The 19,431-nt window shown below is 47.9% G+C and overlaps 1 protein-coding gene across 7 annotated transcripts in view; it reads right to left on the reverse strand.

Annotated features, from left to right (window-relative positions):
• The window catches only part of LOC140186232 (catechol O-methyltransferase-like), a 42,605-nt gene extending 24,506 nt beyond the window's left edge, over window positions 1-18,099 (reverse strand). Inside the window, exons 1-2 of one of the 7 annotated variants that reach the window (XM_072240236.1) lie at window positions 17,982-18,099; window positions 7,659-7,858 (exon numbers count right to left, since the gene is read on the reverse strand). In XM_072240236.1, coding sequence (XP_072096337.1) covers window positions 7,659-7,812 — 154 coding nt within the window. In that variant the 5' untranslated portion in view covers window positions 7,813-7,858; window positions 17,982-18,099. Of the gene's footprint in view, window positions 1-7,658; window positions 7,942-15,238; window positions 15,313-16,285; window positions 16,326-17,981 lie in introns of those variants that run through there. The other 6 variants (XM_072240234.1, XM_072240241.1, XM_072240235.1 and 3 more) reach the window with 6 other exon arrangements.
• Between the last annotated feature and the right edge of the window lie 1,332 nt (window positions 18,100-19,431).

Below are 19,431 nucleotides of genomic sequence, written 5' to 3' on the forward strand. Positions count from 1 at the left end.
GTGTGGTGGGTGGAGATAAGTCTCTACCAAAGGATGTGTAAGGCATTCCTTCCCTCTGCTAGCCTGCAGGTCACCCTTTGGGAAAGGTGTAGCACCTGCTTTGCCCCTACCCACCAAATCCGGGTCACAAGAAGCCATGGGAGCAGGTGGTGGATGTTCGTATGAGCAGCTGGTGCATATCACAAGTCCTGGTTGTGAGACAACTGACGCCGGGCAGACAATCTCTGAAGAATATGGAAAATGGCTGGGGTCACCAGTCTTGTAAAGACACTGCCCAGAAGAGGCCAATGACAAACCACTTCTGTAGAAAAATAAGCGAAGAACTATTATGGTCACCATGTTTGCACATGCCATATGAATGGCACATAATAATGGTGTCATATGATATGTCACATAATGATGATGTCATATGACAGGGCACATAATGATAATTATGCCCCCTGAAAGGTGTCTCACAATGCTGAGTTCAGTAAAGGATTAACGTCAAGTCTATTGTACACAAGTACAGTGAAGTACGTGGAAATTCATACTTGCTCGCAGCAGCATCATTGCTATTTGGTCAGGAAGAACAAGGACTACAGGATTATGGACTTGAGGAAGGGGAAGTGAGGAGAACACACACCAGTCCTCATTGAGGAGTCAGTATTGTAAAGGGTGAGCAGCTTCAAATTCCAGGGGTCATAATCTCTGAAGATCTATCCTTGCCCCCAACATATTGATGCAATTACAAAGAGAGCACATCAGCAGCTATATTTCATTAGAAGTTTGAGGAGATTTGGCATGTCATCAGAGACTCTGGCAAATCTCTACAGATGTGCCATGGAGAGCATCCTGATTGGTTGCTTCATCGACTGGTATGGGGGGGGGGCACTGCACAGGATCAGAAAAAGCTGCAGAGAGCCGTAAACTTAGCCAGTTTCACCATGGGCGCTAGCTTAGTCAACATCACGGACATTTCCAAAAGGCAGCACCCACTATGAAGCACAGTCACCCTCCAGGACATGCCCTATTCTCATTGCTACCATCAGGGAGATGGTACAGGAGCCTGATCAACATTTTTGGAACAGCTTCTTCCCGTCTGTAATCCGATTTCTGAAAGGGTCATAGAGTCATAGAAATGTAATGGACATTGGCACATCTAGTTCGCGCCGAACCATTTAAACTGCCAGCATGGGCCATGAACCCATGAATATTATCTCACTATTTCGCTCTCTTTTTGTACTACTTATTTATTTTTTATATTTCTTACTGTAACTTAATTTTTATGTATTACACTTACTGACCAGAAAGAATGCCAATCAGTGAACAGAAATGGAAACATAGAAAACCTACAGCACAATACAGGCCTTTCGGCCCACAAAGTTGTATCAAACATGTCCCTACCTTGGAAATTACTAGGCTTACCCATAGCCCTCTATTTTTCTATGGAGGCAGACATTTTGTGAAACGGTCCTTGTAGCCGCCATCTTGTGAACTGATTCTTGCTCTGGGATAACTTAATCAGAGCAGTTGAAAGTGGGTACAGGGAGTTTCTGCGAATGACCATTCTCAAGTAAGAAGATGTTTATTGTGTAACATGGCGGGTTTGCATAAATAATCTCGTCATCTGGGCCCTGTGTCTGGGTGACGCAGTTTCAACCAGTCAGAGTTGAAAAGAACAAGAGTCATAACCTAATTTATGAAATTGTAGGCGAAGGCGATAAAATGATACTGCTTGTTATCCTGGGCTACATGCAATGGGAATCTAACACAGGTCAGTCAGATGACCTTGAGCCAGCAAAATTGAAATGCACCATTTGAACCGATGTTTAAAAGTAAGAAGCTTCGAAGGCAAAGCATAGGAACATAGAAAACCTACAGCACAATACAGGCCCTTTGGCCCACAATGCTGTGCCAAACATGTACTTTCTTAGAAATTACCTAAGGTTACCCACAGCCCTCTATTTTTCTAAGCTCCATGTACGTATCCAAGAGTCTCTTAGAAGACCCTATCGTATCTGCCTCCACCACTATCATCGGCAGCCCATTCCACACACTCACCCCATAAAAAACTTACCCCTGACATCTCCTCTGTACCTACTTCCAAGCACCTCAAAACTATGTCCTCTGATGTCAGCCATTTCAGCCCTGGGAAAAAAGCCTCTGACTATCCACACACAAAGCAGCAACAACTCTCCGGAGACCAACACTCGCGGATGTTGAGGACCCTGAGCCGGGCACGTGGAGTTCACATCGGGATCACGAGGAACACCTAGCCAGCGCAGACTCGTCTTCCTGCTATTAGCTTTTCTATTCTTTGACTGTCCATGTAGGATCAGGGAAAGCTAGTGAGTGTGCGCACAGTCAGTCAGCTCGTAAACCCACGTGCTTTTTAGTTGAGACAATGAAGGAATTTGTCGGTAAGTACAGAATCTCTCATTGCCAAACTGAATACTATTATTAAGGGGACTTCCTTGTAACACACTGTACTGCTGCCACAAATGAAAAAATTTTCATAATCTGTCACTGATAGTAAATCTGATTCTGATTCTGATACTGATATAGATTAGGTACAACAGTTCCTCAAGTCCAGGACTACATAGAGACCAGACTGGGGAAGGACCAGGCATTTTTTTTATATGGAAATCTTGTTCGTGGTCACTGTTGTGTATTTATTATTTCAGTAATGTTTGAGAAATCTTGTATGTATGTGTGTATATATAGAGACTGGTTAAGCATTCTATGTTTAAATAATTCATTACGGGTTATATGTATAAATACATATACAACTTCTGAAATGCCCGCTTCGCTGCCGCTGCTACTGTGCGATCGAGAATCTCCGGAGGCAAGTGCCCAAATCCCCGGCCTTGCCTGTTGCCTGTTGCTGGGGTCAAAGTGCTCAGTGGAGATGGTACTCGGTGCATCGGTGTCGGGGAGCTGGTCGGAGGCTTGGAGTCTTCGGACAGACTCGGAGTCAGACTGTGGTCGTATGCTTCCGGGATGCTGCATCGGCAAGTTGGCAGTGCTGGAGGTTTACTGTCTGCGTGAGATGATGGGACTTTTGAGAGACTTCGAGACTGTACCGTGCCCATGGTCTGTTCTTATCAAATTACGGTATTGCTTTGCACTGTTGTAACTATATGTTATAATGATGTGGTGTTTGTCAGTTTTTCAGTCTTGGTTTGTCATGTGTTTCTGTGATATCATTCTGGAAAAACATTGTATCATTTCTTAATGTATACATTACTAAATGACAGTATAAGGTCCTCATAATCTAATCTAATCTAAATACACAAATTGCATACGTCATCACAATACCACGCAAAATGTCCACACCCCGGTTCAAGTAAACACGAAGCTAGACCCACACTCCTGGACTCCTTTTCAGTCAGTCACCATCAGCATTTTTATTCCAGACCCAGGTGATTATTTGAACTTGCCTGCTGCCTTGCACCCATGTCCCTGGGTCGAGTCACCTTAGCCGAGAGCACACACTCCATACCACCATCCCAAACCATCCACCATCATTTTCAAAATGATCTTCGAAATTAAAATGTCAGCCAGTATCAACTAACTTAGCTGCAGAAATCAGAATCAGAATAAAGTTTAATATCACTGGCATCTATCGTGAAATTTGTTAACTTTGCAGCAGCAGTACAATGCAAGACAAAAGAAAAACTGTGAAATACAGTAAGTATATATACATATACTAAAGGAAGATGGGGACTTTGAAAAGTCAAGGTCACAACCCTGGAGGAAATGTGAAACCTGCATGTGTATGTCAGGAAGATGACCCCAAGGACAACCTGCTTGGAGAGTATCTCAGACAGCAGGCAAGGACATGGAAATGGAAATGGAAGCGGGTGAAGCAGAGCTGGAGGACCAGAGGCCATGGCAGGACAAGCCACTGCACGGGATGTCCCATCGCCAGATATCAGAGGAGGCTGACATAAGAAAGTCCTACCAATGGCTGGAAATGACAGGGCTGAGACACAACACAGAGGCTCTGCTCATGGCTGCACAAGGACAGGCATTGAGCAGAACAGCAGTAAAAGCAGGGTCCATCACACCAGACCAGACTATGCAAGGAACCAGCTGAAACCATCCAGCACATAGTAGCAGGGTGAAAGGTGCAGGCAGGGACAGCATACACTGAACGACACAACCAAGTTGCAGGAATTTTTACAGGAACATCTGTGCTGAGTATGGATTGGATACTCCCAAATCCAGAGAGGAAACACCAGAGGATGTAGTGCAGAATGGCAGAGCTAAAATCCTGTGGCACTTCCAAATGCAGACTGATAGGCAGGTACTGGCCAACCAAGCAGATATAGGAATACTGGACAAGGAACAGAAGAAAGCTATAGTAATAGATGTGGCAATTCCGAAAGACAGTAACATCAGGAAGAAAGAATATGGGAAGCTGGAGAAGTACCGGGGCTTGAAAGAGCAGATAGAAAGGATGTGGAAGATTAAAGCTAGAGTAATCCTATTGGTGATGGGGGCACTTGGAGCTGTAACTCCAACTGGGAGAGTGTCTCCAACAAATCCCAGGAACAACATCTGAGATCTCGGACCAGAAGAGCGCACTACGAAGAACAGCAAGGATACTAGCTGAACCCTCACACTGTCAGGTCTCTGGTAGAGGACCCAAGATTGAGAGAAAAATACACATTCACACCACCCATAAGGGGTGAAAAAAATATATTAAATACTTAAACTAAATAAGTAGTGCAATAAAAAGCAGTGAGGTGGTGTTCATGGGTTCAATGTCCATTCAGAAATCGGATGACGGACGGAAAGAAGCTGTTACTGGATCGTTGAGTGTGTGTCTTCAGGCTCCTGTACCTCCTTCCTGGTGAGAAGAAGACATGTCCTGGGTGATGAGGGCCCTTCATGCTGGATGCCGCCTTTCTGAGACACGACTCCTTGAAGATGTCCTGGACACTACGGAGGCTGGTGTCCATGATGGAGCTGACTGAGTTTACAACCCTCTGCAGCTTCCTTCGATCCTGTGCAGTAGTCCTCTCCTCACCCCCACACCAGGCAGCTGATGCAACCAGTCAGAATGCTCGAGTGAAATTTTTGAGTGTTTTTCAGGACATACCAAATGTCCTCAAGCCCCTAACAAGGTACAGCCACTGTCTTGCCTTCTTTATAGCTGCCTCGATCTGTTAGGACCAGCAATTGTGACAGGGCAAAAGTGGTCTCGGTTAGGCTAGCCTTTTGAGAGAGACCCACTGGACATGTACAGATCAGGACCTTCCCTGTGTGTGTGTGGGTAACTCCCAGATCACTGCTGGAGTATGTCCAATGGGTTTTGCCTTTGTGAGATCCTCTTGTGAAACTTGAATTCACTCCATTGTCTTTGCTTGGAATACGTCCCTCAGTAAAGCAGGAACAAATACCAATAGACTTAAATGCAAAAAAAACCAAGGAATCTCTGTTCACTAACACATTTAATGATATAATATTGAGGCTTTATGAAGCACAGGTGAGGTTTCACTTGGAGTATTGTGAGCAATTTTGGGCCTCTTATCTAAGAAAGGATGTGCTAACATTGGAGACGGTTTAAAGGAGGTTCACAAAATAATTCCGGGTTTGTCATTTGAAGAGCATTTGCTGGCTCTGGGCCTGTATTCACTGGAATGAGTGGTGACCTCATTGAAACCTATCAACTGTTGAAAAGCCTCTATACAGTGGATGTGGAGAGGATGTTTCCTATGGTGGGAGAGTCTCAGACCAGAGGACACAGCCTCAAAATAGAGGGGCGTCCTTTTAGAATGGAGTTGAGGAGGAATTTCTTTAACCAGAGAGTGATGAATCTGTGGAATTCATTGCCACAGGCGACTGCAGAGGCCAGGTCATTGGGTATATTTAAGGCAGAGGTTGATAGATTCTTGATTAGTCAGGGCATGAAGGTTTATTTGGAGAAGGAAGGAGTTTGGGAAAATGGATCAGGCATGATAAAATGGCAGAGCAGACCTGATGGGCCAAATGGCCTAATTCTGCTCCTATATCTTATGGTCTTATTTAATTTCAAATTTTAAATCCTATTTACAAACTTGGACTTGCGTAATGACTTAGATCAATACTTATACCTTTCCCTTGAAAACAATGTCTTCCAGCATTTTACTATCAAAGGGTAAATTATTCTGTGATCATATCAGTTTCTTTTATATTGAATTTGGCAGGTAATCTACAATGTCCCTTGACTCAGCCTAGCCACTAGATAGCTGCCATGGTAACAGACAGGAACGCAGTCCTCAGCTCCACATTTCAGCTGAAGTACATTGTCTTCTCATGCAGTTCATTAATCACGGATGTCACTTAGTATTTAAGGCGTGAACCCCACACAGATTTTTATCAGAGAAGCCAGAACAACCTGGCAGCTTGCTGAAGCTGAATGAAAATCAAAATTACTTTCACCAAGAAAGGTCATACTGGCAAATAATAAAGCAACTCTTTTGTCCAGCGTTAAAGGAACTTTACATCAAAATCCCAGTTACATTTGAAATCTAGGAATCATAATTCAGCATTTCAGTCTGTGGACAGTGAATTCAGCGCACAGTAGCACTTAGCGGAAAGCTCCTACAGCCCACCTGCAAGGGGACCACAAACTCGTCGTAGGGTTCCGAAGCTTGCCATGCCTCAATGGCCCGGAGAGCTATGTTGGTTGGAGTCAGGGGCTGTTGGTGAAGTCACCCATGCCAAACAGGTCAAAGAGTAGAGGCCAGATTAGGGGTGGTCCACCGGTCCTCCAGGTTCGGGGGTTCAGCTCAGGGCTAACAACCCTGACTGGTCAAACAAAATTGTTATGGAAACAACAATGAAGAATCCTTCTACATCTGAGTGCGACGGTATTCCTGAGACTCCACCCGGGACTTACATGACCGACAGTAGTGAAAGCTGAGAGGAGGCTACTGACACGATGAAGGAAGCCCTGAACACAGCCAGAGATGGAGGCCCTTCATTGTTGCCCTAAACGCCAGTAGGTGACATGCAGTAAGTGTCACAGTTCAATTCTGGCTTCCTCTGTAAGGAGTTTGTACGTCCTTCCCAGGATACACAACTTTCGTTGTTGTATATGAAAACATTTACATACCTTAATGATAAATTTACTTTAAACCTCGAACTGTTCAATACATACGCAAAGAAAGGTGAGTTGTCCCGATGTGCAGAGGACGGACAGACTCTGATGTAGATCTGGCAACGGTAATCCCTAAACAACCTCTTGGCTCGGCCTAGTGACACCACAAGAAGCAGCATCCTGAAAACTAGGACCCCTCGATTAGTGCTAATCAGGCAACTACTCAAATAATACGTGTAACACGGAATCCCCAAGCCCGTCAAAATAAACTTAACAAGTTTAAGCAAAAAGCACCAGGAGACCATGTTACAGAGAGTGAGTCACTGGAGAAAAACACAAGGAAACCTAAATGATTGTAACTCTCGTTAGACAACAATTAACCAATTAAGGTGCTTTAAAAGCCATGGAGCCCAGTGTTCTGCACAGGTCTGAAGAGCTTGTTACATGAGATGTTAGATATTGAGCCTGTAAGTAATTTTGGGGTTTGGCCTGTGCCAAAGAGCCAGATGACAAGGACTTCATACCAAAATAATCCATTCAATATTGCTATATGTAACCATGACATGTTGTTAAATAGAAAAAAGCCTACCTTTCTCATCCCCTACATTCATCGCCCACTCCTTCTCCCTGCAGTAGTTGTCGATGTTGTCCACTACGCTCTTTGCATCACCTCGCACAGCATTTCGCAACACGTATTCTAAAATTCTGCTCTCTGTGCTCGTCCCAGTCATAAGCTCTGCCATCTTCTCTTCCAGGACAGTGTGCCAGAAGATTGCTGCTCTGCTGTTGCTTTTAAGCAGGATGGGAAGAAGGAAGAAAAGCAGAAGGAGACTGGTCAATAAGATGCTGAGGGCTGCAAGGTACACCTCCATCTAGGGAGAAGAAAACAGACACTCATGCATCTTCTGCCTTGTAAAAACAGGCATGAAATAAGAACAAAAGCCTCCTCTGCCATTCAATGGCTATTCTGACTGAGGCAGCAGCCGCTTTTGAGCCCTTCTCCTTGATTCCCCATTATTCCAAAAATCTATCTATCTCGGCCTCAAATATTTTTAATGTTCTCAGCATTCACAACTTCCAAGGACGGAATCAGATCGGAATCAGGTTTAATATCACTGGTATATGTTGTGAAACTTGTGAACTTGGTGGCAGCACTACAATGTAATACATAATGATAGAAAAAATGTGAATTGCATAATGTGTATATGAAATAGTTAAATTAAGTAAGTAGTGCAGAAATAGAAATAAAATAAAGTAGTGAGGTGGTGTTCATGGGTTCAATGTCCATTCAGAAATCAGATAGAAGAGGGGAAGGAGCTGTTCCTGAATCATTCAGGCTGCCGCAAAGTTAACAAATTTCATGGCATATGCCGGTGATATTAAACCCGATTCTGATTTATTTATTTACAGAGATACCGTGGGAAACAGGTCCTTCCAGCCCTTGGAGTCGTGCCACCCACCAACCCACCGATTTAACCCTAACCTAATCACAGGATAATTTACAATGACCAATTAACCTACCAACCAGTACATCTTTGGACTGTGGGAGGAAACCAGAGCACCCGGAGGAAACCCACACGGTCACCGGGAGACCATACAAACTCCTTACAGACAGCAGCAGAAGTTGAATTGGGGTTGCTGAAGAGTATTGATAACGGCTGGGGTCACCCGCCTTGTAAAGACACTGCCCAGAAGAAAGCAGTGGCAAAGCACTTCTGTAGAAAAAATTGCCAAGAACAATCATATTCATTGAAAGACCATGATTGCCCACATAATACAACATGACTCACACTGATAAAGGTAAATAAGGAGACCAAAATTGTATGCAGTGCTCCTGGTTACGTCTCACTAAAACTCTACAATTTGTAGCAAAACCTCTCTCCTAATGTACTCCATTTCCTTTGCAAATAAGACCACAAGACAGAGGAACAGAATTAGGCCATTCAGCCCATCGAGTCTACTCTGCTATTTCATCATGGCTGATCCATTTCCCTCTCAATCCCATTCTCCTGCCATCTCCACACAACCTTTCACACCCTGCCTTATCAGGAACCTATCAACCTCCACCTTAACCCACCCAGCGACCTGGCCTCCACAGCTGCCATTGGCAATGAAATCACCTCTGTTCTAAATAGACGTCCTTCTGTTTTGAGGCTAGGCCCTCCAACCTCAGACTTTCCCACAAAAAGGAAACATCCTCTCCACATCAACTCTATCTAGGCCTTTCAACATTCAATAGGTTTCAATGAGATTCCCCTCATTCTCCTAAATTCCAGCAAGTACAGGCCCAGAGCCTTCAATCGCTGCTCATATGTTAACCCTTTTATTCCCAGAGTCATTCTCGTGAACCCCCCCCGAAGTCTCTCCAATGTCAACACAATCTTTCTTAAATAAGGGTCCCATAACTTCTCACAATACTCAAGTGAGGCCTCTCCAGTGCCAGCTATCAATTTGGTTTACATATTACCAACTGAGCGTGCATGCTAGCAGTTGGTATAGAATCTAAAGAAGAGAGTTAAGGCTGATTTATACTTCTGCGTCAAATCGACGCCGTAGGTACGGCGTAGACACGAAACCTACGTGTAACATTCCGTTATTTTGGCTCGTGTATGTCTAGGGGAAATCCCGCCCAGCACCTGCTTCAGCAGTCCCCTCAGGGTCAATCGTCGCCCGAATCAATCACAAACATCAATCATCAGCCAGCACACCCAGTAAATTTTAACACATACACTTTATAGATATTACTAATTCTAGGGCATTAATATACATTTGATACAGAGAGGAAAGTAATGAAAAAAAAAGGCGCCAACACTTATCAAAGTCCAAGTTCTTCGCGCGCTACCGTTGGAGCTCAAGTTCGACGTCAGACGACCACCCGAATTCCGTCGACCCACGGCTCGGGACCACCCGAAGTGATCGACCGGAGCCTCTCCGCACGTCCGCCGTCCTCCTCGTCTCTCCTCCCGACTCCCCGCCAAAACTCAGTCCACAGTCATATCATACAGCATGGCATCCGAAAACAAAACGATACATAACCACCCATTGGCTAATAGCACCCTCTTATCACCCTCTAAACCACAATAAGCTGCTAGCGCAAACTCTCTGCAGCGTTAAAACACAACAAAGCCGCATTCCACAGATTAACATAACAAAAGTCGCCATTTTAAATGTAACAAAAGAAAGACCCCGTACACTCTCCCCCCACCTAAAAAAGTCATGCCCTCATGACGTTAACAGAATTCACTAGTACTCCTTGTAAAACACAAAACCCAACCCAGGTGCATAACGCAGTGACATAACTTTGCAGGGCAGTAGAGATCACACCCTGCTCTCCCGGCGCTATATAAGTGAGTCTTTCCGGGGGATGCCTACTCCTCTGAGGCCTCTGGACTTCCTCTGCCGTCTCTCCCTGTTCAGACACCTCAGTTGACCCCTCGAGCCTATCTGACGGACCTTCCCCTTCACCGGGATCCCTCTGCCCCGGTGAGCCCTCTGGCTCGGGCTCTGCCTCCACCCTCTCCTCCCCCAATGCCGGCTGTAATACAGGCGGCTCTGCAACACCCTCCCTCGGTTCCCCTGACTCAGTGATGGAAGGGCCAAGGGTCTCTTCTCCTGGCACCGGGGAATCAGCGAACGGAAGCAGGTACCACACGTCCGAATCATCATCTTCCGATGACGTATCCCTTCTCGAGGTGGGGACTGGCCCCGTTTTCTTCGCAGCGGCCTCTTCCCGCGCCCCGCACCCTCGCAGAGTCCTCATACTAGGAGTAAACTCCCATTCGGACTCTGGGTCCATCTTCACCTCTCAACCCAGAGGCAACAGGTGGTTCCGATGGAGTACCTTGACAGGCCCCTGCCCGCCCTCAGGTCTCACCCGGTAAACCGGGAGATTCGGCATCTGACTCTCCACCACATATGGGGTGGCTGCCCAACGGTCCACCAGCTTGTGCTTACCCTGTAGTCCTAAATTCCGGATAAGGACTCGGTCTCCCGGCAATAGCTGGACGAACTTTACCTTCTGATCATACCTCCTTTTATTCCGCTGGTTCTGCTTGGTGGCTGCCACCTCAGCCAACTCGTACGCCCTTTTCAACTCTCTCCTCATATCGGACACGTACTTCAGACATGGCTTCGAAGGTATTTCCCCCGCTTCAGTCCCAAAACACAGATCAATGGGCAACCTCGCTTCCCGTCCGAACATCAGATAGTAGGGCGAGTACCCCGTAGCATCATTGCGAGTACAATTGTAACAATGAACCAAATGGGCGATGTGCTGACTCCACTTACTCTTCTGTCCAATCTCCAAGGTGCCGAGCATGTCCAGCAGGGTCCGGTTAAACCTTTCGGGCTGAGGATCACCCTGCGGGTGATAGGGAGTGGTTCTGGACTTTTCAACCCCAAGCATATCCAGCAATTCATGGATAAGCCTGCTCTCGAAGTCCCGTCCCTGATCACTGTGGATCCGCCAGGGAAGGCCATAATGAACAAAGTACTTCTCCCATAACACCTTCGCCACTCCTTCAGTAGTAGAGGAACGGAGGCATGTTTCGCCTTCTCCACCTGCCCCATATCACCCTGGCTCACCGCGTACCAGATAGTGCCAAGGCTTGGGTCATCACGCTGAGCCGCCTGTACTTCCTGGTGACTCAACTCCGGCAGCTGCCGGTTCCTCAGAGCAGTCACATTACAGTAAACAGTGGGCAGCGCGTCACCGTCAGCCCCCAGTTGATCTACTGCCCGATCCGTTCCCATCTGTGCTCCTACTTCCCCGTCGCTCCCAACTTGACACATGGCCTTTACTCCCTGGGCAGGGACACTCTTCCACTCCTCGGCCGTGCCCGACTTGTCGTGCGCCCGACGAGACAGGGCATCTGCATCGATGTTCCGACTCCCCGGGCGGTACTTCAGGCTGAACTCATAGGCAGACAAGGCTGCTAACCACTGGTGCCCAGTAGCGTCCAGCTTCGCCGAAGTCAGGATATAAGTGAGGGGGTTGTTATCAGTTCTCACTTCAAACTGGGCCCCGTATAGGTAGTCACTCAACTTGTCTACCACCGCCCATTTCAATGCCAAGAACTCCAGCTTGTGAGTGGGATAGTTTCTCTCAGATGGCGACAAGCTCCGACTGACAAACGCCACTGGCCTCAATCCGTTTCCCTGTTCCTGGTACAGAACAGCCCCCAGACCGTCGTGACTGGCATCAGTGTGTAGAACATATGGCTTCCGGGGATCAGCAAAAGCCAACACTGGGGCCTGTGTCAGCGCCCTTTTTACAGATTGGAACGCTTCCTCACATTGAGCATCCCACCTCACTCCAAAAGGCTCCCCCGGGTTCAAGTATCCTCCTACCTCCGACCCTCGGTCTCCCTTCCTCCTCCTCCCCACAGGTGGATAGCCACACAGCAGCTGGTTCAATGGATGACTCATTTTCGCATATCCTTTCACGAACCGCCGGTAATATCCGCAAAACCCCCAAAACGAGCGTAACGCGCTCACCTTCTGAGGTCTTGGCCAGGTGGTGACTGCGGCTATCTTACCCGGATCGGTGGCCACTCCATTTCGCGAGATTATGTGCCCGATATAGCTGACCGACGTCTTACAGAACTGGCATTTATCCAGGGAAAGTTTTAACCCTTCCTCTTTCAGCCGACTCAGCACCTTCAGCAGCCACTCCTCATGTTCCTCCAACGTAGATCCGAACACTATCAGGTCGTCCAGGTACACCAATACCTCCAGCAGGTTCATGTCCCCCACTGTCCGCTCCATGAGCCGCTGAAAGGTGGCTGGGGCCCCCGAGATACCTTGGGGCATTCGTTCGAACTGGAAAAACCCCAGGGGACAGATAAAGGCTGTCTTCTCTTTATCAGTCTCGCTCATCGGAATCTGGTAATACCCACTCCGCAAATCCAATACACTGAACCACTGTGCACCACTCAGACAGGCCAATGCATCTTCCACCCTCGGGACCGTATATTGGTCGGGAACAGTGCGGCGGTTCAGGGTCCTATAGTCCACGCACATGCGTACCTTCCCATTTTTCTTCCTTGCCATCACTATGGGGGACGCATATGGGCTTCGGGACTCCGCAATAATCCCTGCATCTTTCAACAGCCGCAAGTGCTGCCGCACATCCTCCACATCCGCTGGGGCCAACCGCCGCGACCTCTCCCTAAACGGGGTGTCATTTGTTACCCGAATGGTGTGCCGAGTGCTCTTGGAAAACCCAACATCAAACTCGCCCTGAGAAAAGACATCCCCTAACTTCAGCATCTTCTCCACCAGCCTGCTCTTATACGCCGGCGGTACAGGGGAGTTTTCAAAATTAAAGGCCTCCTCGGTCAGCCGCCCCCCCGTCTCCCAATAGTTCTCTTCCAGTGGGATTCACGGGGGCGCTGGACATCACCGTCACCGGGAACAATCCCGCGCTTAAAGGTGATCTCCCTCTCCGTTATGTTCCTTATCATCACCCCCATCCGCCGTGCCTGTACAGCTGAGGGCCTCTGCAATTCAGGTCTCACCAGCGCCCCAGCCGGGAACCAGGACTCCCTTTCCAGGTCGTCGGGGACGTCTACTAGCAGGGCCTCTCCCGGCGGCAATCCGGGGAATCTGGGGGTTCCCATCACTAATGCCGCCTCCCCTGGCTGTATCACCTTAGGCCTCGCCTGAGTGCACCACACCGTCCCTCGTTTGCACTCCGGGTCCAGCCCCTGGGGGTCACTCACTCCTTCGTACACTCCTCGGAACACGGGGTGTACTGAGAGGGTCTCCAAAAAGTTCTCCCCCCCCTTCTTCTTACAGGCTCCCAAGAGCCGTCGCACCAGAGGGGAGTTAGTCCCCACCAACAGGGCAGCACCACCGGTCTCCACCGGGTCCGGACAAACCAACACCAGCGTCTCAAAGGCTTCCGATACTCCCACATCTCCCTCTGAAAATTCCAATCTCACTGACAAGTATCCATCGTACGGGTAATCACCATCACTTATGCCCCAAATCTCCAATGCGTTAAACGGAGTTACTGCCAAATGCTTTATTTGTTGTAGAACGACCGGTACAGTAAGGTAACCTGCGACCCGGTGTCAAGGATGGCTTTCGCAAAGATTCCCTCTATCCGTAGGGACACGCTGGAACAGAGTCCCACCAGTCCATCAGGAATTTGGGCTTGTTCGTTCCGGGGTTCCATAGGGGTTTTCTGGGAACGTGTTCCTCCCGAGACTCCAGTCCGTTCCCTCACTGAGCCTCTCAAGTTTCCCGACACCTCTCCCTTCTTGGTGGCCTGGGGGCCCTCCCCCCTCGGCGCATCTCGTCTCTCACAATCCTTCCGTAAGTGGCCAGCTTCCCCACAGTGGTAGCACGCCCCCGGCCACTCACATTCCCGGCGGAAATGCCCCTCTCTCCCACAGTTATAGCACCCACTACTCGCCGCCTCTCTCCTCCCGATACGGGCCCCCGAGGACCCCTTGGATTTCTCTGGTCTCATCCCGGCTACCACCTCCTGAACCGCTGAAGACCGTCCCTGAGGGTCCGAGCCCCCTGGTCGGCCCAAAGCACACTCCTCGGCCCGTACCTCTCGGATCAGCCGTCCGAATGATGGAGGGGAGCTCTGCTTAAATGACTGCCGTACACTCCAAGCCACCCTGTCATCCTCCCGGGAACCGCTACATATCTGGCTCATCCTTAACTCCGCCACATCGTCCTCCCTCACTATACCTCGTCGCAGCAACCCCGTAAGCTTTCCTTCCAGCCTGAAAGCATAGTCGGAGAGCTTTTCCCCTCTTCTCTGCCCCATCCGTTGAAACTCTGCTAAATGCCGCCAGGGATCCCCTGACAGTCCAAACACTTCCTCCAAAGCGTCTAAACACTCCGATAGGGAAGCCAAGGGGCGTGCCGCTCTCAGATCGCGGACCACCCGGGCTGCCCCGCCCCTTAAGCTTTCCACCAATCGCTGTCTCTTTTCCTCATCCGAAACTGGCCACACCTCTAACAATTGGGATGTATCTTCAACCCAGGTCTCCTAGTCATCCTCCCCTTCTGGGGTGGGCTTGGCTCCCAAGAAAATTCTTATGCCCCAAACCCTTCTCGCCAGGGAGGTAATGGCAGCCGTTAACTCGGCGGTCTCCTCAAGCCCATGGGGGCGAGGCCTGGCCAAACCTTCCCACTCCACACCTCTACCTCTTGCTACGGGCACCCGGCCGGGGGCCTCATCTAGCTCCTCCTCCTCCGGCACCTCCTCACTTGCATCCTCGGGGAGAGTGTGGAGACCCCACGGCCCCGCCTCCCCTGGGGCATGGCCTGTCGCTGGTAGTTCCAAAGTCATGACGTCGGCACTCGTCCGCACCAACATCCAGCTGGAATCCAGTTCTTTCCCACCCCTTCTAGCTACAAGTTCTACCTGCCCGATACCTTTAATCAAACTCAACCCTCGCACCAGTACCTCTGCCGGAATGCGATAATCGACCCCGCTTACCACACACGCATGATTCACCCGTACCTCCTCCATTTCACACCAACTTACAATCTTATCTCGCTCCATCTTCACACCACTTACCGCAACCACAAGTACAACTTTCCCGAAAAAAAAATCCAAATCCCTGACGGTAGCCCCCACTTGTAACGTTCCATTATTTTGGCTCGTGTATGTCTAGGGGAAATCCCGCCCAGCACCTGCTTCAGCAGTCCCCTCAGGGTCAATCGTCGCCCGAATCAATCACAAACATCAATCATCAGCCAGCACACCCAGTAAATTTTAACACATACACTTTATAGATATTACTAATTCTAGGGCATTAATATACATTTGATACAGAGAGGAAAGTAATGAAAAAAAAGGCGCCAACACTTATCAAAGTCCAAGTTCTTCGCGCGCTACCGTTGGAGCTCAAGTTCGACGTCAGACGACCACCCGAATTCCGTCGACCCACGGCTCGGGACCACCCGAAGTGATCGACCGGAGCCTCTCCGCACGTCCGCCGTCCTCCTCGTCTCTCCTCCCGACTCCCCGCCAAAACTCAGTCCACAGTCATATCATACAGCATGGCATCCGAAAACAAAACGATACATAACCACCCATTGGCTAATAGCACCCTCTTATCACCCTCTAAACCACAATAAGCTGCTAGCGCAAACTCTCTGCAGCGTTAAAACACAACAAAGCCGCATTCCACAGATTAACATAACAAAAATCGCCATTTTAAATGTAACAAAAGAAAGACCCCGTACATACACAAAGCCTACGTGGATCCCTATGCTGTAGCCTGATGCGCACCTCTCCCAAAATGTAACTATGCGTCACGGTAACGCAGACCGCAACAACCGTGATTAGTCCACTTGGTAGCATCGCATTTCCTCCTATGCTGCAATAGCTTCCCATTGGGCGACTGAAGGGCAGGGAAGGAACTCTGGCTGCAATGCTTTCCATAAAGCTTTACAGACCTCCAAAATTATGGAGGACACATTTCGCTCTTACGAAAAAAGACGTTCACTTTAAACTTGTTTACCCTGAGAGAGACTACCATGACCATGAAGCCTTGCACGGGCAGGTGTGTGCGCATGCATGACGTGCCCGAATTGTAGAGCGACACAGACACACCAATGCACAAGTATAAATGCTCACAATGCGCGTAGGCCACTTGTGTAGGTTACGGCGTACATTTGAAGCAAAAGTATAAATCAGCCTTTAGCCATCATAATTGGCGTGGAAGTGGAGAGGATATTTCCAATAATAGGAGAGTCTAAGATCAGACAGCACAGCCTCAAAATCGCTTTAGATCAGAGATGAGGAGGAATTTCTTTAGCCAGGGGGTTTTGAATCTGTGTAATTTATTGCCACAGGTGGCTGTGGAGGCCAATTCATTGGGTATATTTAAAACGGAGGCTGATAGGTTCTCGACGGTAAGGGCGTCATAGATTATGGGAAGAAGGCAGTTGGATGGGGTTGAGAGAGATAATAAATCAGCCAGGATGGAATGGTGGAGCAGACTCGATGGGCCAGATAGTCTAATTCTGCTCCTGTGTCTTATGGTCTTATAAGGGTGGCAAGGTAGCACAACGCTTTGCAGTACAGATGACCCAGGTTCAATTCCCATGCTGCCTGTGGGGAGTTTGTACTTTCTCCCTGTGATGGCGTGGGGTTCCTCCAGGTGCTCCAGTTTCCTCCCGCAGTCCAAAGACATACCGGTTGGTAGGTTAACTGGTCTTTGTAATTTGGCCAGTGACGAGGCTAGGGTTAAATTGGGGGATTGCTTGGTGGCATGGTTCAAAGGGCCAGAGGGGGCTATTCTGTGTTGTATCTCAATCAATCAATCAATCAATCAATAAATAGATAGATAGATACTCCAAGAAACAGCGAGAACATAGGTGTATGTACCATACTTTCTCCTCCTCTTCCTGCCACCTCCTGCCCTGTTGAGATCACCAGAGTTGTGACCAGTATGACTAAGTAACAATCTGCCAACTCACAGGAAGTCAGGCAGAAAGCATTCCAGCTTAGATTGTGCGACACTGAAGGTCTTACACAAAGATCCAAAAAGGAGATCCTTGCAGCTGATCACTTGCCTGCTGCTGGGATCCCTTTGACCTTGGTTCCTGAGCTAATCGGGGCCAATCGATGAAAGAGGCCACAGGGTCACTGATAGAACTCATTCATGGGGTCATTCCACATGATCTTCAGTATCCAACTGACCAGCGAAGAGACCTTTTTTTAACATAAAAATATTAGGGAAGGATTTATAGCAAACAATGATTATGAATAAACAGAATTTATTTCATTCCTCCAATTGTCTTTTTCTTGGCTTGGAGGCAGCAATGTTCGGGACAGTAATATATTCATGCAAGGAGATCCCCTGCACTGTCTTTGCATCTAGAGTCTGTATATGAAAGACAAGAGTTTGCAAGTCAAAGTGATGGTGTTTCTTACCGTTGTTACTGCACCGAGGGAGAAAGCTCACCAATTCCGACAGCAGAGTTTATTCTGCCCCTCAGAGTGCCTCTTTGTGTCAGCAGACAAGTCTTTTACTCCTCTCCTTTGGCTTCCCCTCACATTGCTTCTCAGACGAAACGAGAACGTCCCCGCGCTTCTTCTTAATGACTTTTCCAGTCAAGGAGCTGAATACAGAGACTGTCCGGTTGTCACGGTAACAGTCTGACAACCCTCTGGATATAATGCACCTGCATGAAAATACTGACGAGTATTTTCCTAAAACTGTTCTCTCCAAATCTTAATGACATTAATTCCATGTTGAAGACAGTCACTTCAAAGGATAATCAATTAACCTGTCCACTACTCCTGCATTATAATATAAAACTGTACCAGTAGAACTGACCTGTAATAAATTTGTCATTAGCTTCATGGGGTAATGATAGTGGGATGAAGTAATGTAATTTCCTTGTAAAAAAAATTCAATCACAGTTTATCCAACCATACTTATTATAGAAATATTAGTAATTACCTTTGTTCAGACACACTCACCCTCTTTACGAGCTGGTTTCTACAAGATCTTGTTTGGGTAGAGATCTGTAGTGTCAATCAAAGGCCATTACATCATTCTCCCCTTATTACAACTGACATCTGCTTTGAATGAGCATTCTTGAAAAAGGCAATATTTGACCTTTTCTGCTGTTCCCCTCTGGGCCAAATGTTGCTTACTTTTATTATCTTTGATTTAACTCTCCTTTTTCCTTTTACAAAGTTTAGAATTCTTTGTGGCTCCTTTCAGATATCGTGATTGGAGTGAGATGCCTTTCTCCAGTCCAGCCCGGCCTTGATAGATAGTCCTCTGCAGTGAGCAGTGGCGGTTACCAAAACCACTCAGGTCCAGGAGTGAATTAGCCGCGTTTTCGCTAAGTCTGTGCGTGAGGATGTAACTACAAGAAATACTGTGTGAGATTTTTGTCCTCAAAAGGACAAGGAAGCTTAGTGGTTAGTGCAACCTTTATGGTTTATAGTTCAAAGTACACTTTTATCAAAGTATGTATACATTTTACAACCTTGAGATTCAACTTCTTACAGGCAGCCACAAAACAAAGAAACCCCAAAAGAACCCATTAAAAAGAACATCAAACACCCAATGCGCAGGGAGAACAAGGATATAAGTAAGGTAAAGGCATCCGTTAGTCTTGCGAGACCATGGATCTGCACCTGGAAAGTCTTCACTCTCCAGGGCGCAGGCCTGGGCAGGGTTGTATGGAAGACCAGCAGTTGCCCATGCTGCAAGTCTCCCCTCTCCACGACACCAATGTTGTCCAAGGGAAGGGCATTAGGACTCATACAGCTTGGCACCAGTGTCGTCGCAGAGCAATGTGTGATTAAGTGCCTTGCTCAAAGACACAACACGTGGCCTCAGCTGGGGCTCGAACTCATGACCTTC

The sequence above is a fragment of the Mobula birostris genome, chromosome 22, assembly GCF_030028105.1.
Source record: "Mobula birostris isolate sMobBir1 chromosome 22, sMobBir1.hap1, whole genome shotgun sequence".
Classification (NCBI taxonomy): Eukaryota; Metazoa; Chordata; class Chondrichthyes; order Myliobatiformes; family Myliobatidae; genus Mobula; species Mobula birostris.